The sequence below is a fragment of the Schistocerca serialis genome, chromosome 5, assembly GCF_023864345.2.
Source record: "Schistocerca serialis cubense isolate TAMUIC-IGC-003099 chromosome 5, iqSchSeri2.2, whole genome shotgun sequence".
NCBI lineage: Eukaryota > Metazoa > Arthropoda > Insecta > Orthoptera > Acrididae > Schistocerca > Schistocerca serialis.
The window spans coordinates 681,749,038-681,773,353 of record NC_064642.1 but is presented as its reverse complement, the minus strand read 5'-3'; the positions used below and the strand labels follow the sequence as shown (position 1 = coordinate 681,773,353).

General features: G+C 42.6%; 1 protein-coding gene across 3 annotated transcripts in view; it reads right to left on the bottom strand.

Moving 5' to 3' along the window:
* Nucleotides 1-24,316, bottom strand: part of LOC126481188 (cytotoxic granule associated RNA binding protein TIA1) — a 984,901-nt gene that overhangs the window by 7,831 nt on the left and 952,754 nt on the right. For all 3 annotated transcript variants that reach the window (XM_050104779.1, XM_050104776.1, XM_050104777.1), the window contains exons 6-7: nt 21,276-21,451; nt 6,245-6,392 (exon numbers count right to left, since the gene is read on the bottom strand). In XM_050104779.1, the coding sequence (XP_049960736.1) occupies nt 6,245-6,392; nt 21,276-21,451 (324 nt within the window). The remainder of the gene's footprint in view (nt 1-6,244; nt 6,393-21,275; nt 21,452-24,316) is intronic.

The window sequence follows — 24,316 nt, the reverse complement described above, 5'->3', positions numbered from 1 at the left end:
CAGGCGAGGGAATTACCACGCAGCGCGTGCGCTGTCGTCAACACAACACTCAAACGGCTGCGTTTGGAGTGGGGTCGTAAAACGGGAAACATGGAATGCTGATGAATGGCGTCTTATTGTGATGAATCGCGGTTCGGCACTACTCATGGTACATTCGTCGGCAAGCATGGCGGAAACCCAGGGAGAGGTGACTTCTTCCATTGTTTTGGAGACGACAGCGGTGTTACTCTCGGCGTCATGATGTGTGGATCCATCTGATATGAGTCAGGTCACGCCTAATAGCGATGAAGGGAACTCTGACGGCACAACCTGTCACGCTATAGTATCATGATGCGATTTTTAGAAAGGATAAAAAGTCTTACACACCTGGATCTTGTTTCCGGAATCTGTCTGCATACTTCTGTGCCCAGCAACATGGCCATTTCTGCCCCAATGGAACATGTGTGGGAGCATATGGGACGTCAGCTCCCTAGCAGTTCCTGAATCCGGATTACGAAGGACCTGTCACAACAGTTGTGCGTCAGCTTGCCTAAGGAGTGGAATCAACGACTTTCTTACACTCTGTCCAACGCAATCAGTTCACGCATCCAGGACTCGCGGGGTAGCCGCGTGGTCCGAGGCGACTTGTTACGATTCTTGCGGCTCCCTCCGTCGGGGGTTCGAGTCTTCCCTCGGGCATGAGTGTGTGTGTTGTCCTTAGCGTAAGTTACATTAAGTAGTGTGTAAGCCTAGGGACCCATGACCTCAGCAGTTTGGTCCCATAAGAGATTACCACAAATTGCCAAATTTCACGCACCAAGGCCAGAGCGGGTACAACGTCACACTCATAAGAGGGCTCATACTGCCTAGATCTCAGTAAATTTGACTCGATTTAGTAGTCACTGAAATAGCATTGCATACCCTCTTAAACCTGTGAAGTTCCATTTCGTTTCCTGCTCTCCTTCTGGGTGCATCTTTTTTTTTTCTTTTTTGTCAGGCAGTGTAGTTATTTTCTCATTTATGAGTAAACAAATGAAAACATATAAATGTAAAAGTCTACTTTAGGCAAAATAGTCATTAAACAAAGCATGCATGTGTAACTAATAACAACAATGATGACAAAGTTTCACATTTCCTACTGTTGCGGACATTCTTATTGCAAGCACAAAAAATTTCTTCCGTGATTTCTAAGACATGCTTAGCTTTATAGAAAAAGTAACAAACATATACACCACTTATTTTGAAACGAAAAATTTGCTTAGGTTTTATAATATCTCTGGTGATTCCGCTACACTTCTATGTAACAAAGTCATAACGACTATGATATTAATAAAACAATAATCACTTGTCAAATACTGCTCTATTTGTCAACAGTGCATGTATGTTTCGGTTTCCCTGTTCGTAATAGAGGGCGCGACAGAGATGTCTGCTAAAGATTTTGTGATCTGGATATGTGGCAATGTTTGGCGAGAGCAACATTGACATTGTCAGTATAATTAAAAAATATACCAGAGCTATTTTATAAATCTACTGAAAATTATACAGTGTAAGAGAGGTGACTTTTGAAGGTAACAATAGCAGTACGGTTTTTTTAATCATATTATGTTGTGCATCTGTTACTAGTAAAGTTGACGCTGTTGACACTACAAATTCTTTCAGGCTGGATTTAACAGACTTGCAGATTTTTCTAGTTAAGAGTGAAAGAGACTTCCACACATGACAAAAGACAAAAGAATTATATTCATTTCCGTTGCATACTAATATAATGCAGGGAGATATACATTTATTATATCAGGAAGCTTCGTAATAGAATCCACTGCTTCCTTTCCTTCTATTTTGATGTCATCAAAGACTTCGAAAGTACGGCAGTGCCAAAAAGTTAAACATCTGATACATTGAAACATACTTAGAACGTATATCAGATTATTTTGAACCATATCTCCTTTTGCTGCTTCAGTTGCAGTGTTTTACGCTTCAGTTGCAGTGAAATGACAAGGTTTCTTCAGAAATGTTTCGTGTCACATTACTCTCAAAAGTGTGACTGTCTTGAAATCATCGTAAAACTTCTACGTTTTTAATGATACCCAATCAGCTGAAGAAGTCTTGACTAGCATCCCTAAGGGAATTTATCGGGCGGACGTCCGTGCCAACTTTTTAATCGCCTCGGATGTATGTTTACATTTTAGGACGCTCCGGCTGCTGCAATGAAGCAACACTGCGTGCATACGCTCAACATACACTACGGAGAGATTGTATAACGTGCAAAAGCTGCAACATCTGGAAGTCTTTGGAGAAGTCGCGGTACACAACCCAGTCGAGAGAAGGTCATTACGAAGCGCCTACCAAACTAATCTGACAACAGTAAGCAAATCTTTCTCAGGGTTTCCTCATGCTTAATGTGTGAAACAAACTGCTCATTCAGCAAGCTCTGAAATACCACGGACAAGTCAACAATATAATTATCGACGGCAACATTTCATTGGACTGTCCTCTATAGAGGCAGTAAATATATAAAAAAGTACGGCGTTGTACGCCTTTTGGTCTTAAGCGCTGCTTCGGCCATTATAAAAAAATTAGGTTCGGATAGATGGGATGGTCTGGCTTTGTATGGAACGAATGTATATAGTGGGGCGGCAGTCACTGCAGGACGAAAATAAAGATAAGAAGGATGTTAGCAATTCAGAGTATTAGGAGGAAAATTTTGGTTCAATGGATTACACATTCGAAAGAAATTTCAACTGGGGTGTAAATGCTGTAAGACGTATGAAAAAAACTGCAGAATTGAAGAGCTAATGTCGTTTGAGATGCAAAGCAGGAGATTACACTCAAAAAGTGATATCAGGTATTTGAAGGTTGCGTGATTCGTGTAGGAAGTAACTCCGATGTAAGTTTTCCCAACCAACGGAAATACGCTTCCAGAGCTTATGTTTCTTTCGGGATTCTAGAATTTCTATTACACTCTCTTTTTCGCTCCTACTCCGCAAGCGCGCGCGAGCTTGTGTATGTGTATGTGTGTGTGTGTGTGTGTGTGTGTGTGTGTGTGTGTGTGTGTGTGTGTGTGCGTGTGTGCGTGCGTGCGTGCGTGCGTGTGTGTGTTAGCGCGTCTTTTCGCTTTCTTGTGGAAAACTAGCCCCCCTGCAGGGAAATCTAACCTCTGTGAGTGCACAATACGTGACCATACTCTTTTAATGGAGGAGGACGTATTTCCAGCAACTGCTGTGTGTATAATGGTGATAGTGCTCAAACGCACACAGATTGAAACGGGTAAAGTGGTTTTGTCGAGTGTGAGGGCGAATTAACAGGTCACTCTTCGCCTCATCAATTGCCGGATTCAGTGCGATCGAACCACTGCGAAATACGGTCGAAAATAAAATGAGTACCTTACACATGAAAATCAGAAACAGGAAAGTTTTCATTGAGAAGAATAATGTATCATCCAGTTAACCGAGCACCCTTCAGGATTTATATCCATCGTTTCCTAGGAAGACTCTGGATAATTAATTGGTGGTTCAAACTACTTTATGAATCTCATATGAATTAAATGAATCCATGAAGAGACACACTGCAGCTTCAGAGAAGTGCCCAGTCACTTTTTCATTCGTATCTTGAATTGTGTGCTTGTTAAAACCCATGCCACAACTCAACCTTAGACTGCTTCTGTATGTAGCATATTAGTGTAACTATAGAAACAGCCACCGACTTGGTGATGATTCTGCAACGGTTTTGGCAGTCATACCGTTTTCAGATGGTCCTATACTCACAACGAATTAATTGTGGAACAGGTCTCCGAAAGATGGTCTTGGTTCAAACACCCTCCCACCCTCCGAAAAATCACCCCCAGAGACACATACATCCCAATATCTTCTACATGTACCGCGAATACGAGGAAGACTTCCCTTATCCGCCAACATACCGGGACTCGGACATTATTAGAGTACTGTTGGCCCAACATATCATATATGTTTGAAACGTTTCCGCTATGAGAAATAATATATAGTTCACTAGGCCAGCATTCAGTGCTCATATGCCTCGGATTACAGCGGCATTCAGACAGTTTTCGATAAAAGAAGTGGCTTATACCATATCAAGTGAAATATCGCGAGGCGAGGAGTTTCAGGTGTATGTATGGCAACAAAAATTGAAGGAGGGGTGTCTGGAGTTAAAGCCCCACCGTCGATGAGGTCATTAAGGGAAAATTTCGGAAGGGAGTCTGCAGTGTGCTTTTTAAGGGAACCACCCCATTACTCTCTTTAAGCACTTTAGGAAAACTACGGACATTAATCCAGATACTGGTGGACGATCAGGGATTTGAAACCCACTTTTCTTGATTGTGCGTCCAGACTTTTAACCACGTGTCACCTGAGTTGGAGTTATACACTATGTCACCAAAAATATCTGGACATTACTACGTAATGTGGAATTGGTCACAGTATGGTGGTGATGATGATGATATTTGTTTTGTGGGGAGCTCAACTGCGTGGTAATCAGCGCCCACATGAATTCCAAATCTCTTTACTGTCCAGTCTCGCCACTTTGCCGAATGATGATGACAACACGAATACATAATCTCCGGGCAGAGAAAATGCCCGACCCAGGCAGGAATCGAACCCATTACACCGTAATCCTGAGGCAGCAATCTGTCACTTCATGTTCAGCAGTTCAGCGTTATTTACGTGTTTCGAAGAAACTCATCTGCATAGTATTAAAGAAAGTAAGGGGCTTCATACACACGGTATGGCGTTATGCAGTTTACAATTTGTTATTTTTACACGACGCCATACCGTCTGTACGGATCCGCTTCTTTTGATATTCTGAGGATGAGTTTACTCGAAACGCGTGAATAACGTTGAATTGCCGAACATCAAGTGACAGTTTTTTTTTCTCCAGCGACCAGTTATCAGTATATTAATAAAACAGAACAGGTAGCTAAGGAGACGTCAGTTACGTCAAAGGCCGGCCGGATTGGCCGAGCGGTTCTAGTCGCCACAGTCTGGAACCGCGCGACCGCTACGGTCGCAGGTTCGAGTCCTGCTTCGGGCATGGATGTGTGTGATGCCCTTAGGTTAGTTAGGTTTAAGTAGTTCTAAGTTCTAGGGGACTGATGGTGCTCAGAGCCATTTGAGCCATTTGAGTTACGTCAAACGTCAGATACCCATTAGATGTCACTAGGAGCATTTCATCTCATCTAAAGCTCCTCAAGCCCACTGTTGATGGTATGTCTGTACGGTATAAAAGCGAAGAAACAACTACAGCTACACCAAGATCAAGATGGATCATAAGGCATTGAGGAGGGTGGTTATGAAATCAGCGGAAGGACTCAGTCGTGAGTTCCAAAGCGCTACAGTACGATGACTGTGCGTAGAGAGCTAAAAAGAAGGGATACAGTGACTGAGCAGTTTCTCAGAGGCCACGCTTTTCTTTAGTCAGTGCTTAGTGACATCTGAGGTCATACAAAGAGGGACGCCACTGGATTGGAAACGAGTGATCTGAAGTGATGGATCACACTATAAACTGTGGCAATGCGATAGAAGAGTTTGGGTTTGGCCAATGCCTGGGGAACGTTACTAGCCATCATGTGGTGTACCGAGGAGTATGGGGCTTTTTTCCATGGTTTCCATGGTTGGGATTATGAAAATGCTTAATGCAGAAGGATATGGACACATTTTACAATATTGTTTAGTGCTTACAGTAGAGGAAGTGTTAGGATAGTATGATTGTCCCACTATGAGGACGCACATCGTCGTAAGGCAGCTGGGTTGGAGATTTTGTCCACCTGGGGACTGGCTGCGTGTTGTCTTATTCATCATTTCATTCTATCGACAAGCAACTCGCCGAAGTGGCCTCAACTAAAAAGACTTTCACCAGGCGACCGGTCTACCCCACGGCAGGCTCTAGCCACATGCACATTTCATTTCATCTTTGGGACAGGATAGGATGTAGACTTTGCTCGAGAACCTAGCGTCCACCTTGATCACGTGCTCTGGGCCCTGCTCTTCAGGAAGAACTGGAAGGTCCCCAGCAGAGTTCAAGTGTTCATAAAGGCGAAGGATGATCCGTGTCCACAAATAAGTGTCCAGATACTTTTGATCAGGTACCATGTATGTCAGACCACTGGAGAAAGGACCCTGTTCGTCCCTGCAGGTGCTTCCGCGGTGTCGTATAGGGAGTCGGGTGGGGAGAGGAGTGGGGATGCCGTCGCGAACGCTGAAGGGCCGGGTGGCGGCAGGCAGCCGGGGTCATGCAGGCGAGCTGGGCCTGGTCGTACCTGGAACTGCTGCATGGGGTAGGCCATCATGCCGGCCGGCTGCTGCATGGCCGCGCCCTGAGCCGCTGCCGCCATCTGCTGCGCCGCCGCCGGGATCTGCGGCTGGCCCGGCATGCCCTGCCAGGCGGCTGGCAGCTGCATGCCCATCCTGTAACACGCACCACACTGCTCGAACACTCTCCTCTCCGCTGGCCGATGCACGTCCACCGTCAGGGTGGTACCTGCGTCCAGAGCACAACTGTAGGCACCTAGTGACCGACTCCGGAGTCTGGCACAACGGCAGACTCCTTGTGACCAATTCTCAACCTGCTTACTAGGGAAGGTGCCGTGGAATGCACAAATACACTACTGGCCATTAAAAGAGCTACACCAAGAAGAAATGCAGATGATAAACGGGTATTCATTGCACAAATATATTATACTAGAACTGACATGTGATTACATTTTCACGCAATTTGGGTGCATAAATCCTGAGAAATCAGTACCCAGAACAACCACATCTGGCAGTAATAACGGCCTTGATACACCTGGGCATTGAGTCAAACAGAGCTTGGATGGCGTGTACAGGTACAGCTGCCCAAGCAGCTTCAACACGATACCACAGTTCATCAAGAGTAGTGACTGGCGTATTGTGACGAGCCAGTTGCTCGGCCACCATTGACCAGACGTTTTCAATTGGTGAGAGATCTGGAGAATATGCTGGTCAGGACAGCAGTCGAACATTTTCTGTATCCAGAAAGGCCCGTACAGGACCTGCAACATGACGTCGTGCATTATCCTGCTGAAATGTAGGGTTTCACAGGGGTCAAAAGAAGAGTAGAGTCGCGGGTCGTAACACAATTGAAATATAACGTCCACTGTTCAAAGTCTCATCAACGCAAACAAGAGGTGACCGAGATGTGTAACCAATGGCACCCCATACCATCATGCCGGGTGATACGCCAGTATGGCGATGACGAATACACGCTTTCAATGTGCGTTCACCGCGATGTCGCCAAACACGGATGCGACCATCATGATGCTGTAAACAGAAACTGCATTCATCCAAAAAAATTACGTTTTGCCATTCGTGCACCAGGTTCGTCGTTGAGTACACCATCACAGGCGCTCCTTTCTGTGATGCAGCGTCAAGGGTAACCGGAGCCATGGTCTCCGAGCTGATAGTCCACTCTGCTGGAAGCGTCGTCCAACTGTTCGTGCAGATGTTTGTTGTCTTGCAAACGTCCCCATCTGTTGACTCAGGGATCGAGACGTGGCTGCACGATCTGTTACAACCATGCTGATAAGATACCTGTCATCTCGACTGCTAGTGATGCGAGGCCGTTGGGATCCAGCACGGCGTTCCGTATTACCCTCCTGAGCCCACCGATTCCATATTCTGCTAACAATCATTAGATCCTGACCAACGCGAGCAGCAATGTCGCGATACGATAAACGGCAATCGCGATAGGCTACAATCCGACCTTTATCAAAGTCGGAAACGTGATGGTACGCATTTCTTCTCCTTACACGAGGCATCACAACAACGTTTCACCAGGCAACGTCGGTCAACTGCTGTTTGTGTATGAGAAATCGGTTGGAAAACTTCCTCATGTCAGCTCATTGTAGGTGTCGGCAACGGCGCCAACCTTGTGTGAATGCTCTGAAAAGCTGATCTTTTGCAGATCACAGCATCTATTTCCTCTCGGTTAAATTTCGCGTCTGTAGCACATCATCTTCGTGGTGTAGCAATTTTAATGGCCAGTAGTGTATAAATGGTTTTTTGAAAAATATGTAAAAATCTGCCAGCCAGTTGCATAGATTTTCTGTATACCTTGACCAGGTTTCGTCACCTCTAAGGGTGACTTTATCAGAAGGTAAGGTAATTATCTAAAATGAGTATTTTTTTTGCTTTGTTGAATTTCGATTCCCCCCAAAGGGGGCGGGCTGGCAGCAGCTTAGTATGCCGCTCTTCATCCTGCAGACTTTGTTTTAAAAAGGTGAAGATAAGATATAATAAAGACAGGCGATAAAATCGGAGACTTAAAGGTAACATTGCGAAAAAACCATGGAACTTAAAACATAGAACAAATGGATGATGAGGCTAATAAAATACATACGAAACAGACAGGTAAAATATTAGACAGACAATTAAAAAACACGGCGACAGTCTGGTTTCTGTTCGCAACACTTGGAAAGATGAAACAACACTGAAAATACCCTGGAACACTGCACTAAAAGGTTGGCAAATATGACATACCACAGCCGAGAGCAGGTGCTGGGAAACCTGGACAGATGATGGGAAAATTAAAAAAGGGGGGGAAGGAGAGGAAAAGCGAAGGGGGAGAGGGGGGAAAGGAGCCAATGGAGGATGAGGACTCATAAGAGGGGTGGGGGGTGATGGGCAGACGCGACGGAGTGGGGAAGGCAGAGGAGGGGAATACAAAAGGACTGGGAGGGGGAAGGGAGGTAGGGAGAGGTTAGGAAGGGAGAAAACATTGGATGGAAGGAGGGGAAGAGGGAGCCCAGGGAAAGGACGGAGGAAAGGAGGGGGCGGGGTGAGGATCAGAGTCGAGGGATAAATGGAGGGAGAGAGGGCATCATGAGTGTGGGGTTTTTTTTTTCTTTATTGTGTTTCGATTCCCCCTAAAGGGGGTGGGCTGGCAGCAGCTTATTACGCCGCTCTTCAGCCTACAGAATTTGGTTTAAAAAAATGAAGATAAGAAAAAATAATAACAGTTGGCGATAAAAATTCTAGCACTTAAAACATAAAACACAGGGTTGATGATGCTAATAAAATACACAGGAAGTAGAAAAATAATAGACAGACAATCATGAGTGTGTCAGATTAAATATCTTATCTAATAATAGTTTACATTAATGTAAACGAGTGTAAAACAAATAGTACTTACATGAAGAACATATCGTCAAAGATGTACAGTGAGTTAAGAGCTGAGTTGCTCAAGTCATACATTAAAATATAAGACATAATGTTCTTCAAAAAGTCAAACATTAAAACATAAGTAGCACCGGTGTAGTGTGAGGAGACTGACTGTGTGGCAACTAGTCACGCTGCCAAGTAAACATAATGTAGGGCGCGCCACAAGCGGGCCACGAGTAATGTGAGCAAAACAATTTTGTATATTACACATTTTCTGAAGTAAATCATACGTATAGCCAATATAGCTTTTAACAAAAACTAATTTTACAAATTATTGTGTAACATTTATAAATGACCTTCAAACGGGATAAAGTAGTACAAAGTTCACTTCGTTTTACATAGCACAGGTAGAATCAGAGTTAAACACGACTGGAATTACATACGTAATGATGAACATCAGTTCATTATATGACACAAAATTTGAAAAGAAAGCTTGCATAACTAGGACTCAGGGGTCATCTGGTGTGTTAGAAATGAGCGTAACTTAACAGAGGTAAAATAATGTTTCTGAAAAGGAGGCGAAAACCTGGATTATAGATATCATAAAACTAGGAGCACTGGTTTAAAAGCATTAAAGAAATTTCTAGTTTTCAATTGTACTTGTTCATTCAACATGTCATCTTTACTTGGTGTGTGCCTGAAAATTTCAAGTTCTTCCAAAACTTCAAGTTTTCTCCCTTTCTTTTCTCTATGCAGAACTATCATTTCGTTTAATTCATTGGGGTTATGCCCTGTTATGAAAATATGTTCTGCAAATGTGGAATTGTGCACAATAGTGCCTTTTTTGTATCTTAGGTTGAAAGCTCTGCCTGTCTGCCCAATATGTTGGACATGTATTACAGAAATTTTAGATACCCCTGAGCCACATAAATATAAATATAAATGTGAGATACGTTTGAAAAGTCCTACGAATGAGAAAAATTCGGATTTAGTAGGAACCAGGAAAGAGTCAGCTCACTTTCGGCTTACCATTACGGTCTGTGGATGGATTTTCCTAGCTTAAGCATCTTCTGTTTCTGATAGCTTTGCGAGGCCCACAGGCACCACTGAAATTTTACCATGGGTGTGGGTGAGACTCTAAAATTGCCATTTTTTATTTCATTCATTGATACTACACTACTGGCCATTAAAACTGCTACACCACGAAGATGACGTGCTACAGACGTGAAATTTAACCGACAGGAAGAAGATGCTGTGATATGCAAATGATTAGCTTTTCAGAGCATTCACACAAGGTTGGCGCCGGTGCCGACACCTACAACGTGCTGACATGAGGAAAATTTCCAACCGATTTCTCATTACACAAAGAGCAGTTGACCGGCATTGCCTGGTGAAACGTTGTTGTGATGCCTCGTGTAAGGAGGAGAAATGCGTACCATCACGTTACCGACTTTGCTAAAGGTCGGATTGTAGCCTATCGCGATTGCGGTTTATCGTATCGCGACATTCCTGCTCGCGTTGGTCGAGATCCAATGAATGTTAGCAGAATATGGAATCTGTGGGCTCAGGAGGGTAAATGGCCTCGTATCACTAGCAGTCAAGATGACAGGCATCTTATCCGCGTGGCTGTAATGGATCGTGCAACCACGTATCGATCCCTGAGTCAACATGTGGGGACGTTTGCAACACAACAACCAGTTCGACGACGTTTGCAGCAGCATGGACTATCAGCTCGGAGACCATGGCTCCGGTTACCCTTGACGCTGCATCACAGACAGGAGCGCCTGCGATGATGTATTCAACGACGAACCTGGGTGCACGAATGGCAAAACGTCATTTTTTCGGATGAATCCAGGTTCTGTTTACAGTATCATGATGGTCACATCCGTGTTTGACGACGTCGCGGTGAACGCACATTGGAAGCGTGTATTCGTCATCGTCGTACTGGCGTATCACCCGGCGTGATGGTATGGGGTGCCGTTGGCTACACGTCTCGGTCACCTCTTGTTCGCTTTGACGCCACTTTGAACAGTGGATGTTACATTTCAGATGTGTTACGACCCGTGGCTCTACCCTTCATTTGATCCCTGTGAAACCCTACATTTCAGCAGGATAATGTACGACCGCAGGTTGCAGGTCCATTACGGGCCTTTCTGGATATAGAAAATGTTCGACTGCTGCCCTGGCCAGCACATTCTCCAGATCTCTCACCAGCTGAAAACGTCTGGTCAATGGTGGCCGAGCAACTGGCTCGTCACAAAACGCCAGTCACTACTCTTGATAAACTGTGGTATCGTGTTGAAGCTGCACACGCCATCCAAGCTCTATTTGACTCAATCCCCAGGTTATCAAGGCCGTTATTACGGCCAGAGATGGTTGTTCTGGGTACTGATTACTCAGGATCTATGCACTCATTTTGCGTGAAAATGTAATCACATGTCAGTTCTAGTATAATATATTTGTCCAATGAATACCCGTTTATCATCTACATTTCTTCTTGGTGTAGCAATTTTAATGGCCAGTAGTGTATCTTTCCAGCAACTGTAGTAAATTAACTCTAAGAGAAAAGAACGAAGCACTGCAAAGAAATTATCCAAATGGAACAGAAATCGGTAGATATGATGTAGATCTACAGACAAACAAATGATTACAATGTCAGAAAAATTGGATGATTATTCAAGAGAAAGAGTTTCACAAATTGAGCAAGCCAATAACGCGTTGGTCCACCTCTGGCCATTATGCAAGCATTTATTCAGCTTGGCATTGATTTATAGAGTCGCTGGATGTCCTCCTGACAGGTTTCATGCCAAATACTGTCCAACTGGTGCATTACACGTCAAAATCCCAACCTGGTTGGGGGGTCCTGCTCACAGTACTCCAGACGTTCTCAATTCAGGAGAGATCCGGTGACGTTGCTGGCCTAAGTTATCCTTGGCAAACACGTAGAGAAGCAGCGGAAACTATCGCCCTTTGCGGACAGACATTATCTTGCTGAAATTTAGGTGCAGGATGGCTCGCCACGTAGGGCAACAAAACAGGGCGTCGAATATCGACGACGTATTGTTGTGCTCTAAGGGTGCCGCACATGACAACCAAAAGGGTCCTGCTACAAAAAGAAATGGCACCCCTTATCGTCACTACATCTACATTTATATTCCGCAAGCCAACGGTGTGTGGCAGAGGGCACTTTACGTGCCACTGTCATTACCTCCCTTTCCTGTTCCAGTCGCGTATGGTTCGCGGGAAGAACGACTGCCGGAAAGCCTCCGTGCGCTCTCGAATCTCTCTGATTTTACATTCGTGATGTCCTCGGGAGGTATAAGTAGGGGGAAGCAATATATTCGGTACCTCATCCAGAAACTCACCCTCTCGAAACCTGGACAGCAAGCTACACCGCGATGCAGAGCGCCTCTCTTGCAGAGTCTGCTACTTGAGTTTGCTAAACATCTCCGTAACGCTATCACGCTTACCAAATAAGCCTGTGACGAAAAGCGCCGCTCTTCTTTCAATCTTCTCTATCTCCTCTGTCAACCCGATCTGGTCGTCAGGCCGTATGGTGGGCAACATTCAGATTAGTGTCCTACCAACGCCTGGGGCGCCTCCAGACATGGCTTTGTTGATCATTGGGGCTCATTTGGATGCAGGAAGCATCACTGAAGACAATTCTACTCCAGTCAGTGATATTCCAAGGTGAAGACAGAACTGGACAGAATTTCACATGATACGCCTCAGCAAGATATCAAACAACTCTATCAATCGATGCAAAGCCAAACAACTGCTTGCGCAAGGCCCGACGCGTTATTGACTTGCTCAGTTTCTGAAGCTCTTTCCCTTGAATGAATCACTCAATTCTTCTGAAATTTTAATCATTTGCTTCTGCATGTACCGTTTCCAGTCCAATTCGGATAATTCCTTCGAGGAGTGGCGATTTTTTTGTGTATTAGAGTGTATTTCAGAATAAAATTCAGTCATCACTTGCACAGATATTTGTGTTTCGTTTTACCGGTTGAAAGACGTGCACTTCCTTCACCATTCAGTGCTCGTATTTCATATTTGTAATCCCAGCATTCTGGTATTCCGTAAAATAATAATTCAGGTAATATTAATAATTTGTATGGGTTGCCTGATTCATTTGACGATTTTTACAGCTTGTCTCTCACTGATCTGTGAGAGGAGCTTGGCACTAGAAGTTTCCTTTATTTAAGGGCGAGGGTAGCAGTCTTTCTAGCAGCCATGATGGCTTCCCGTTTCCCATCCCTTTTCCGGTCGCGAGGGTAGCACGTGGTGTCGTTTGAACATTCAGTTGCGGCCAAAGTTTCTTCTGTTCTCAGTTCCCCAACCTGCCTTACCAACCTTGTAACTGCTATTTCTGCTCGATTTTAACGTCGCTAGGTCGCCTCCCTGTGAAATTCCGGTCCTCTGGTTGGCCAGTTCAGGTGCGCGCCCATTTTTCGCCGGTAGGCGCCAACCGCCTTCTTCGGGTGGATGGTGGACAAAGGGGCAGTAGTTCAGTTCCAGTGTGACCGTGCCGGAGACCGGAGGTGCCGCTTCCAGGAGATGAAGTTCGGTAAGCATGAGCGCCGACGTGCACGGTAGATTCGCGCCCTGCGGCCCAGAGGGAACCTGATAGGTCATTGTGAATAGTTTCGCGTCTTGCGGGTTTTATTCCTTTAGTACGGGAGGCTACCTAGCGATTCACGCACAGTAGCATCTTTCTTAGTTTTTGGCTGATTTATGGTGGTGGTCGTTGCATGCCTGCAAACCCTTCCTTTACTAAATGGGACCCCATTTGATAATACGGTGATCGTTACTACAATTCCTTTTCTCCTGCTATCGTGGCTTGTTATGAACGTACGCTGGGGCAGGCTGCTGAACTCGAATCTTTCTTCCCCCATCCCCATTTGGTTGTATTATTGTTCTCAACTGTTTAATAAATGAGTCCGTGAATCTTACATGCTCCCTTTCATTACGTAAAATCACCCCTAGTGTCGCAGAATAATGGAGAACTATAACGGTTGCTATAAGGTCGTGCAGGTCTCGCGCCATTAACGATAGGATAAAGGTACAATATCGCGCGCCTGGCACGACCATTGCACGCATACCGATAATACTATTAATAATTTTCAACTATTCCCTACTGATACTCTGGGAAGTGTTCACGGCTCAGTGTGAGTACGTGAGCACGAAATCCACTTGATGTGGTGGAAGTAGTGCTCTCTGTTTTATCAAAAGTCACAGCCCCTACAGCAAGGAATAGTAACCTGAAAATAACGAGCCACCGCTTTTACGGTTTCAACAAACCAACTTATCATCTTCAGAAGCCTACATAATTAGGGTTATTATAAATCCGTAGACCTTGGTCGTACTTTTACGTGAACTATAAGAAGTGTATTACAGAAACTTACTTAGTATTGGTTTAACAGATGTCAATATCTTCTTCACAGAAACATTATGCCATAACATTTCCAAAACTGTACATAATCTACATGATTATTGTAAACACAGATTGACAGAAATCACATATAAGTATATGTCAAGCAGTCCAGTCAGTAGCAAGGAATATATATAAAAGCATATATAACTACGGTACATAAGAAGATACATATAATACATTTGTAAAAATATGGCACATAGTTCTAATATCTAAAAAGAATGGTCTAATTTTCACATTTGATAAGAGACGCTACGCAGTCAGAATAGTGACTATTTTGCAAGGCAAGCTAATCATTCAAGAAATCCGTTGAATTAAAGTATGGATGTTTTTTTATTTCAAATTCTTGTAATAGATTCGTTTGTAACCCTTGTCAACCGTACACAAGGTTTCCATCTTTAGCAAGGATGGAGTAGGAAGTGTGTGTTTTTCGATTTTGAGTTGTTCTGCAAAGATTGATTTATACGATTTCTAAGTGTCTTTATTGAACAAGTGCTCATGAAAGCGGGTCTTAAACGTCCTCCCTGTTTCTCATATGCTGGGTGGGTCAGGATGAAATATATATGCTTTGGGGAATGATATTGTTGGTGATTCTGAACAGAAACCACACTCCTATTTTTGCGAATGAGATGTGCAATTTCTCTGGCCTGCCAGGGGATCATTGGCGGTGAAGGCGATTTAAGCGGCTCAGCCTTTTTGCAAAAGGTGGTCTGGGGCTCTAGGGAGTACGACCAGGTTTCCTCGCGCTTGCTGGCTGGGTCACAACACCAGAAGACCGTTCGGGCGGTGACTGCGTGTGAGGCCGGATGCTGGCCTCCACGTTTTTATTGATATTCAAGCTGCGCTGGTTATCTGGAATTGCTTCTCAGAAAGGTAGGCTGCCTGGCCTTATCGATGTTGGTCTGCGTCTGTTACTAATGTGGAATCAGTAACACCGAGAAAAACTGCATGGAGAGCAATTTGTGAACTTTACACTCCCTGTGTTGTCGAAGGTGGTTGGTGAGGCTGGTTTATAATGATATGTCATGCCAGACACATACAGACGCTGTCACCGGAATAATGCTTGTGGGCGACCGAGCTTGTATACCGAGTTGATAAGTTTACAAAAGAAGAACTTGTAACGGGACTTCCTCGTCTAGCAATACTTTTCCTCGACAGTAGTTGTCGATACCAGTATTATTTTTCTTATTTTGTACTGGTTAATATTATCTCAGTTGCTTTTCTGAAATCTTTCATATAATTTTATACACAGTATGCTATATTTCAAGCTAAAATTTATGAAAAGAAATTACTTTATAAAATATTTTAATTTCGATTCTGTAATCGATAAGTACTAGTTCTGAATGTACAGTTAAAATTATTTTTTTATAAACATTTGAAATCACGAATTATTTGCACACTTAAAATTTCTATAATTAATTACGCAATCATATAGTGTTTACTATGTTTCTGGATTCATCTATGAAATAATAATCGAAATTAATAATGTAACGAAAACTAATAGGAATTCATTTGTTAAGAGAAATTGTAAACCCTTTGGAATATTGTGTTTTCCGCAGATTGAGAGAGTCGTAAGCTTGACTCGGAAGTGATCGGACGTATTTTTGTGCGGACAATGTAATTTCGGCTTTGTTAATGTGAAAAGTCAAAGACTGTATGATGTACTGAAATGTGGGAGAGTCAGTGGAAAAGAGAAGAACAACAATATTCCAATATATTTAGTTCAAACCAACCGTGAGGACCTGATGTTAGGTTTTCAGATTCAAGAATCAAACCCCTAGACAAGAAGAACTGGAGCCATCTCAACATGACAAGCTAAGTAAACTTGAAAGTTTATTGTAATCTTCGCTCCTCTCAAATCTTCATAAAAGGCTTTGCTTATTAATTAGTTGGACTAGGCATTGTTTAATGTGGACAATAGATGGAAGAAGGAAGGAGAGCGCAGATTACAAACTGCTGTTGGTCTATTCTCCTAGTACCATCATTCTCAGTACCGAGTTAATATTACTTTTCAATGTTGTAAGAGGTCCATGATTAAAGAATTTGTTGCTAGCGCACTCGAGCGGATGTAATTTCGATGGATTGCTCGCGCTGCCTGGGATATGTAAGCTATAAGAGAATCTCAGACCAAAGAGCAGTGTTGTATGCAGTAGGAACTGTGTAGCAGTAGGAGTAAGTAGTTTCTAGCGAGCAGTCTGGTGTATCGTGTTGGCTGGGCCGGTCGTGTGGAGCGATGGCGGAGCCTGAGCGTTGTAGTATAACGTAAAAGCAGCCTCGCGCATATGTAGTATTGTTATATCAAGTCCCATGTAAATGTTTAAAAAAAATCTCTTAATAATAATCTTTCTCATAAAAAGTAACTTCCGACAATCATTCATTTCAATTTAAAGAATTTACTAATTTCTCCAATCCTTGGTCACCCCGATTATTGAAAGGAAAAATCAGTTGTTTCTTTTTATACATGACAAATCTATCGAGCAGCATTGCACAGAGCTGCGCCAGAAAAATTTCTTATAGGAGCAGATATATACGCTTTATCCGGCGACCTAATTGAGGTAAGATTTTTCAATTTATTCAGAATGAATTTTCAGGGCCATGACGCAGCACTGCTGACGTCCTAAATTTACCAGTTTAAATTCACAGTCATTATTGAAAGGTTATAATTGAGCGACAATTTTATTGAGAAGTTAGTCACATTGTATTATTGGGAGGTTACGAAATTTTACTGTTGGGAGGTTTTGGAGTGTATCTGTTGGAAGGTTACGCTGAATGTGAATTATATACTTATATTTTATTACTGTTGGGAGAATATTATTCATATTATTTTACTGTGGGGAGGTTACAATGTTCTCTGGGTAGTTGATTGATCTAACAGTTTTATGTAACCAACTAGGTGCATGCAAATGCCCGGATTGTTTTTTTTACTGATGTTTTGAGGGTCTTGGAGGCCGGTCATCACAAACTCAGTCGATTTGATGTTAGCAGAGTATATAAGCTCGTGAAACGCTATTGGCTGGGACCGTATACTAGACTGAAGTTTTGGATTGTCTGTAACAAGGGAAAGGGAATATATGGTGACAGTATTCCTAACGTTCTTGGAGTTGAAAAAAATTCCTGTTCATCCTTGCTCTTAGTTAACATATTTTACTTGCACCTTGTTGCAACATGGTACTTCTCCGGGCTGTCTGGTATCTCTGGTATGTTTCCTTTCAAAGATTCGTGGGTGACTAAATTTTCTGTATTTATTTGTTATATTTATAACACAATTCTTTAACGCAGTAAGCCACCTTCTGTGAAATCTTGATTTTTGTGTATTTAACTGAAGTTGTCTTTTAAAGTATTGTTTTTCTCTTTAAGTATCATTCCTTGTATAATCGTTACTGAAACTGCAGTGCCTTCTTGTTCATTTGATAGCGTTCCGCGTAACTGGTCACAATTTTTTTTTAATTTTTAAATGATTGATGTGTTTGATAAACAATTTTGCAATTGTGTATCAATAATGTTTTGTGCAGCATTCCTAGCAAATAAATTTATTATATGAATGTGTGATGTCTGTTCTTTCGGACATGTCCAAAATAACAGACACTGTGCATTCGTATAACCGATTCGCCTCCATGGGCAATGAAACGACAACCTTCAGTGCAGGTGAACACTGACATTCGACCTCCAGAAGGAATTTATAATTAGCGAGCATCGAGGACATGGATAGGAACTGTCGATAAGCAGTGTTAGGTGAGAATGTGAGTCAGCTTGGGAGCGTGCCGAGGTAGTCCACGCATTTGCGGTAAGCACTGTGTCTGGGCGGTCCAGTGGTTAACGCAGCTGCCTGGTAAGCAGGAAATCCCGGGTTCGAGTCCGGCACACGTTTTCACTCGACGCTGCTGATTCCTCAGAGAGTCCCAATGCAACTTCGTTCTTTCCTTTTCCTTTCTTCTTCATCCCCTCCAATTTACAAAATAAATATATACCTGGCAGTTTCCACTCCAAGTCTCCCCAACACTAAACAAAAAAAAACATTTCACGGTTAAATGATTAACCAGGAGCATGCAAACCAAACACCAGTGGTGCTATATTGTCTCGTGTTTCGCCTCAAGAAATGTGAACTGCTAAAATCAAAGCTGACGGTAGCCAAAAACACATGTGCAGTAAAAAGGTATACCTTAAAAATATGAAAGTAGACGAAACTTCTTAATGCAAGAGAAAATTGGACATAAACTGCCACCACTGACGATGTTTTACATCAGTGAAATGAAACACGTATGGTGATATAATACACATTTCTTGGTAGTTGTACACACGAATTTTAAATATCTTCAATAACTGTAAAGCATCTGGGATCACTGTTGTTTTTGTTGTGGTGGTCTTCAGTCCTGAGGTTTGATGCAGCTCTCCATGCTACTCTATCCTGTGCAAGCTTCTTCATCTCCCAGTACTTACTGCAACCTACATCCTTCTGAATCTGCTTGGTGTATTCATCTCTTGGTCCCCCTCTACGATTTTTACCCTCCACGCTGTCCTCCAATACTAAATTGGTGATCCCTTGATGCCTCAGAACATGTCCTACCAACCGATCCCTTCTTCTAGTCAAGTTGTGCCACAAACTTCTCTTCTCCCCAATCCTATTCAACACCTCCTCATTAGTTATGTGATCTACCCATCTAATCTTCAGCATTCTTCTGTAGCACCACATTTCGAAAGCTTCTATTCTCTTCTTATCTAAACTATTTATCGTCCATGTTTCACTTCCATACATGGCTACACTCCATACAAATACTTCCAGAAACGACTTCCTGACACTTAAATCTATACTCGATGTTAACAAATTTTTCTTCTTCAGAAACGCTTTCCTTGCCATTGCCAACCTACATTTTATATCCTCTCTACTTCGACCATCATCAGTTATTTTGCTCCCCAGATATCAAAACACCTTTACTACTTTAAGTGTCTCATTTCCTAATCTAATTCCCTCAGCATTACCAGACTTAATTCGACTACATTCCATTATTCTCGTTTTGCTTTTGTTGATTTTCATCTTATATCCTTCCTTCAAGACACTATCCATTCCGTTCAACTGCTCTTCCAAGTCCTTTTCTGTCTCTGACAGAATTACAATGTCATCTGTGAACCTCAAAGTTTTTATTTCTTCTCCATGGATTTTAATACCTACTCCCAATTTTTCTTTTGTTTCCTTCACTGCATGCTCAATATACAGATTGAATAACATCGGGGAGAGGCTACAACCCTGTCTCACACCCTTCCCAACCACTGCTTCCCTTTCATGCCCCTCAACTCTTATAACTGCGCTTTGGTTTCTGTACAAATTGTAAATAGCCTTTCGCTCCCTATATTTTACCCCTGCCACCTTCAAAATTTGAAAGAGAGTATTCCAGTCAACATTGTCAAAAGCTTTCTCTAAGTACTACGGTATGTTGATGATTTTCACTTATGGACCGTCTGACAGCAACTGAATAAAACACAATTTTAGTGCCATACGCGTTTCGCCTTTATTTTCTGCAAGGCATCATCAGTGGCAGGTTGCGTAGACAGTTTCTTACATATTACGCTCCTGTTGAATTTTTGGTCTGGTTCTTCTTCCTATGAGCGCCAATTTGCTGTTTTTTCTGCATTCCACAGCACTATGCACTGAACGCTTTTTTTAATGCAATTGCATTAAAAAAAGCGTTCAGTGCATAGTAAGAAACTGTCTACGCAACCTGCCACTGATGATGCCTTGCAGAAAATAAAGGCGAAACGCGTATGACACTAAAATTGTGTTTTATTCAGTTGCTGTCAGACGGTCCAGAAGTGAAAATCATCAACATACCGTAGTATTACGCGCAACTGAGGAGGACAGGACCAAAAAATTGAAGATGTCTTTCTCTAAGTCTACAGATGCTAGAAACGTAGGTTTGCCTTTCCTTAATCTAACTTCTAAGATAAGCCGTAGTGTCAGTATTGCCTCACGTGTTTGAATATTTCTACGGAATCCAAACTGATCTTCCCCAAGTTTGGCTTCTACTAGCTTTTCCATTCGTCTGTAAAGAATTCGTGTTAGTATTTTGCAGCCGTGACTTATTAAACTCGGTAATTTTCACGTTTGTCAACACCTGCTTTCTTTGGGATTGGAATTACTATATTCTTCTTGAAGTCTGAGGGTATTTCGCCTGTCTCATACATCTTGCTCACCAGACGATAGAGTTTTGTCAGAACTGTCTCTCCCAAGGCTGTCAGTAGTTCTAATGGAATGTTGTCTACTCCGGGGGCCTTGTTTCGACTCAGGTCTTTCAGTGCTCTGTCAAACTCTTCACGCACTATCAATCCCCATTTCATCTTCATCTACGTCCTCTTCCATTTCCATAATATTGTCCTCAAGAACATCGCCCTTGTATAGACCCTCTATATACTGCTTCCACCTTTCTGCTTTCCCTTCTTTGCTTAGAACTGGGTTTCCATCTGATCTCTTGATATTCATACAAGTAGTTCTCTTTTTTCCAAAGGTCTCTTTAATTTTCTTGTAGGCAGTATCTATCTTACCCCTAGTGAGATAAGCCTCTACATCCTTTCATTTATCCTCTAGCCATCCCTGCTTAGCCATTTTGCACTTCCTGTTGATCTCATTTTTAGATGTTTGTATTCCTTTTCACCTGCTGGGATCACTATGGCCACTCAAATGAAGGAAACGAACAGCCCAGCTGATGTGACTGGCGACGTGTGAGGGTCACTCGGTGACCGGTACTCACCCCATGTAGCCTTGTTGGTATCCGAACTGGCCGTAGGTGTATCCCTGCATGCCCTGCAGGAACTGGCCCTGCATCTGCGCGGCGGCGGCGGTGGCGGCGGTGGTGGGGTAGCTCTGAGGGTACCAGTAGCCCATCTGCTGCCCGTAAGCGTACGGATACTGGGCTCCCGTCAGCGGCTGCAACAGCGCACCGTACAGTCACGGCTAGGCAAGCACCAGTCACAGGTAGCGAAAGCAGCAAACTGGAGGAACGACGGTGTTTCCGTTGGTACCGAATCGTAGGGGACGGACGTTCAACTCTAATCTCCCTTCTTCGTAGGTGAAAAATCATGTGATATAATTCCGATTATCTGCTGACCTTCATGCGTAATAGATGTACAATGTCACTGACTGATAGCTTCAGACTGGAATGTCTTTGCCTGATTTCCTAATTATATTTCATGATGATTTATCTAATCTTCTTGAAAATTAATAAACGGCTAATCAGTCCAGAATGAAATTTTAACTACGCAGCGGAATGTGCGGTGATATTAAACTTCCTGGCCGATTTAAACTCTGTTTCCTACCGAGACTCGAACTCGGGACCTTTGCGTCCCGCAGGCAAGTGCTCTATCGAGTTCGAGACACGGTCCGGCCGTAACGTCACATTTTATTACGGAAATAACAGTGCCAGATACTGTGCTGGGAGCAGGAACCAAAGAAGTTACTCCTTGCATAACAAGAACTTACATTAACATTGCATTATCTCTGATTTGTATTACCTACGTTGTTGAATGTAATGTTAATGTCTCCGATTTTGTTCTTCCTCTGATAATGACGAAGGGATCTTATAATTGTGAATATTACGTATTACAGCGCGACACTAACGGTAAAAGTTTTATTCAAGGACGAAATAAACGAGTGTTCAGCTCTGATGACTAATTATGTGAGTCTCTAACGTAAATATTACTCTTTGGAGTCCATCTAATAACTATGGAACTTTCAGCTACACTACGACGACGTGGAGGTGGAGAAACGTCGGGGAGGTTGGCGAACGAACCTGTAAATAAACACTTCGACTTTCAACGGACTCAAGAGCACGCAACGATACATCTTCTACAGCTCTTTACCAACATATTACCACACGACAAAACACAATCTACAGAGTTTAGTTTCATGGGACATTTCAACACACCATTTGAAAACCAATGCTAATCTTGTGTTTAAAGCCATAGAATACCATAAAAATAACAATACACGGTACAAGTTTTAATCTGCCAGGCAGGCAGTTTCAGCCAATCATTTGCAAAACAGAAAGTTTATTTAAACTTCTTCTTAAGAAATAGCGACAGCCTGTTTTGAGAATTTTCTACGAAATACCCATATATGCAGAAACACCCTTTGAGACCTGGGCATGGAAAAATTTTAAAATTTGAAGAAGACGTTTTTATAAACGTTGAAACCATGGTCAAGAGTTTTTAAATAAACCTTTCATTTTGCAACTGATTTGCTGCTAATCAATTCTTCAAGAAGATTTCGTCGTAAGGTTGCTGCTCCAGCCATGTACAAAATTTTAAGATTTATCTAAACTTTATATGTCTGATAGATCCGTGGGAACGCAATCTCACGGCAAATTCAGCACAAGAATGATTTTGTCTCAGACTACAGTTAAATGATCTACAATTTTATTGTAACATGATCCGTGTCAAGCCTTCGAGCCCACTGCAATCTGACACAAATTTCCACTTTCTCTCACTTTATCACAAGACTGCGTTCCGCGCTTGCATCACGATGGAAACTTTAAATCTCTATCTCCCTAATGGGTGTAATACTAGGTGAAAGCTTTGTTTTGAAAATAAATCATTATTAAAGAGCTACTGAAGCATTTCTAGACTAAATCTACGAAAATTTGTATTTGACTTCTGGATGGTTCAGATGGTTCTGAGCACTATCGGACTCAACTGCTGAGGTCATTAGTCCCCTAGAACTTAGAACTAGTTAAACCTAACTAACCTAAGGACATCACAAACATCCATGCCCGAGGCAGGATTCGAACCTGCGACCGTAGCAGTCTTGCGGTTCCAGACTGCAGCGCCTTTAACCGCACGGCCACTTCGGCCGGCATTTGACTTCTCGGTTGGAAATAAAAGAGTATATGTTTCAGTGATCTCAGAAATTCTTCCCCGAATGGATTGAAATATGAAATGAAAAGTTTTTTGAAAATACTTCATTTTAAAGGAGAATCGCTTTTTGGTCAGGAACTCAATCGATATAACTATGCTTCTATGGCCTTAAATAACGTGGAAAGTTTAGAATGTTTTGCAGTTTGTGAACCATATCAAAGAAAGCTGTTCAACCATCAAGAAAATTCAGATTTGTTAAAATTACATAGAAAAAGAAACGAGTCTCTGATACATTAATTTTTCAGTAGGCTTAATACCTTACGGCGCTATTTAAATAAATAAATAGCATTATAAAAAGCGGCTGGTTTCTATTAACTTCTCTGTAAGAGTCAACCTATAGACACTATATAATGACTTTTCAACGCTCTACCCATTTCGTCCAAATGCTCTTCCATATCCCGCGCCGTGTCTATCTCAGAGTTCATGTTTCTTGTCCCTGAACCTTAATTCTCTTCCGAAATCTCTCCATGATTTCATTTAACCCATGCTCAATATACAGATTAAATAACATAGCGGAAAGGCTGCAACCATGTCTCACTTCCTTCGTGAACGCTTTTTCCCTTTAGTGTACTTCTACTTTCATCATTGCAGTCTGTTCTCTGCGTAAGTTGTAAACAAGCTTTCGTTCCCTACCTTTTATTTTTACTACCTTCAGGATCTCAAATGATATATTCCAGACACCACTATCAGAAGCATTTTCAAAACCTACAAACGTCAGAACGTAGGTGTGCCTTTCTTCAGTCTGTCTAGAGTAAGTCGTAGGATCAGTTTTGCTTCACATGTTCCTACCCAAACCGATCTCCCCCAGTGTCAACTTCTAGCTGAGAACTCCATCCGAACAGGACTCCGAAGACCCAATGATACCGACCGACCGTCGTTT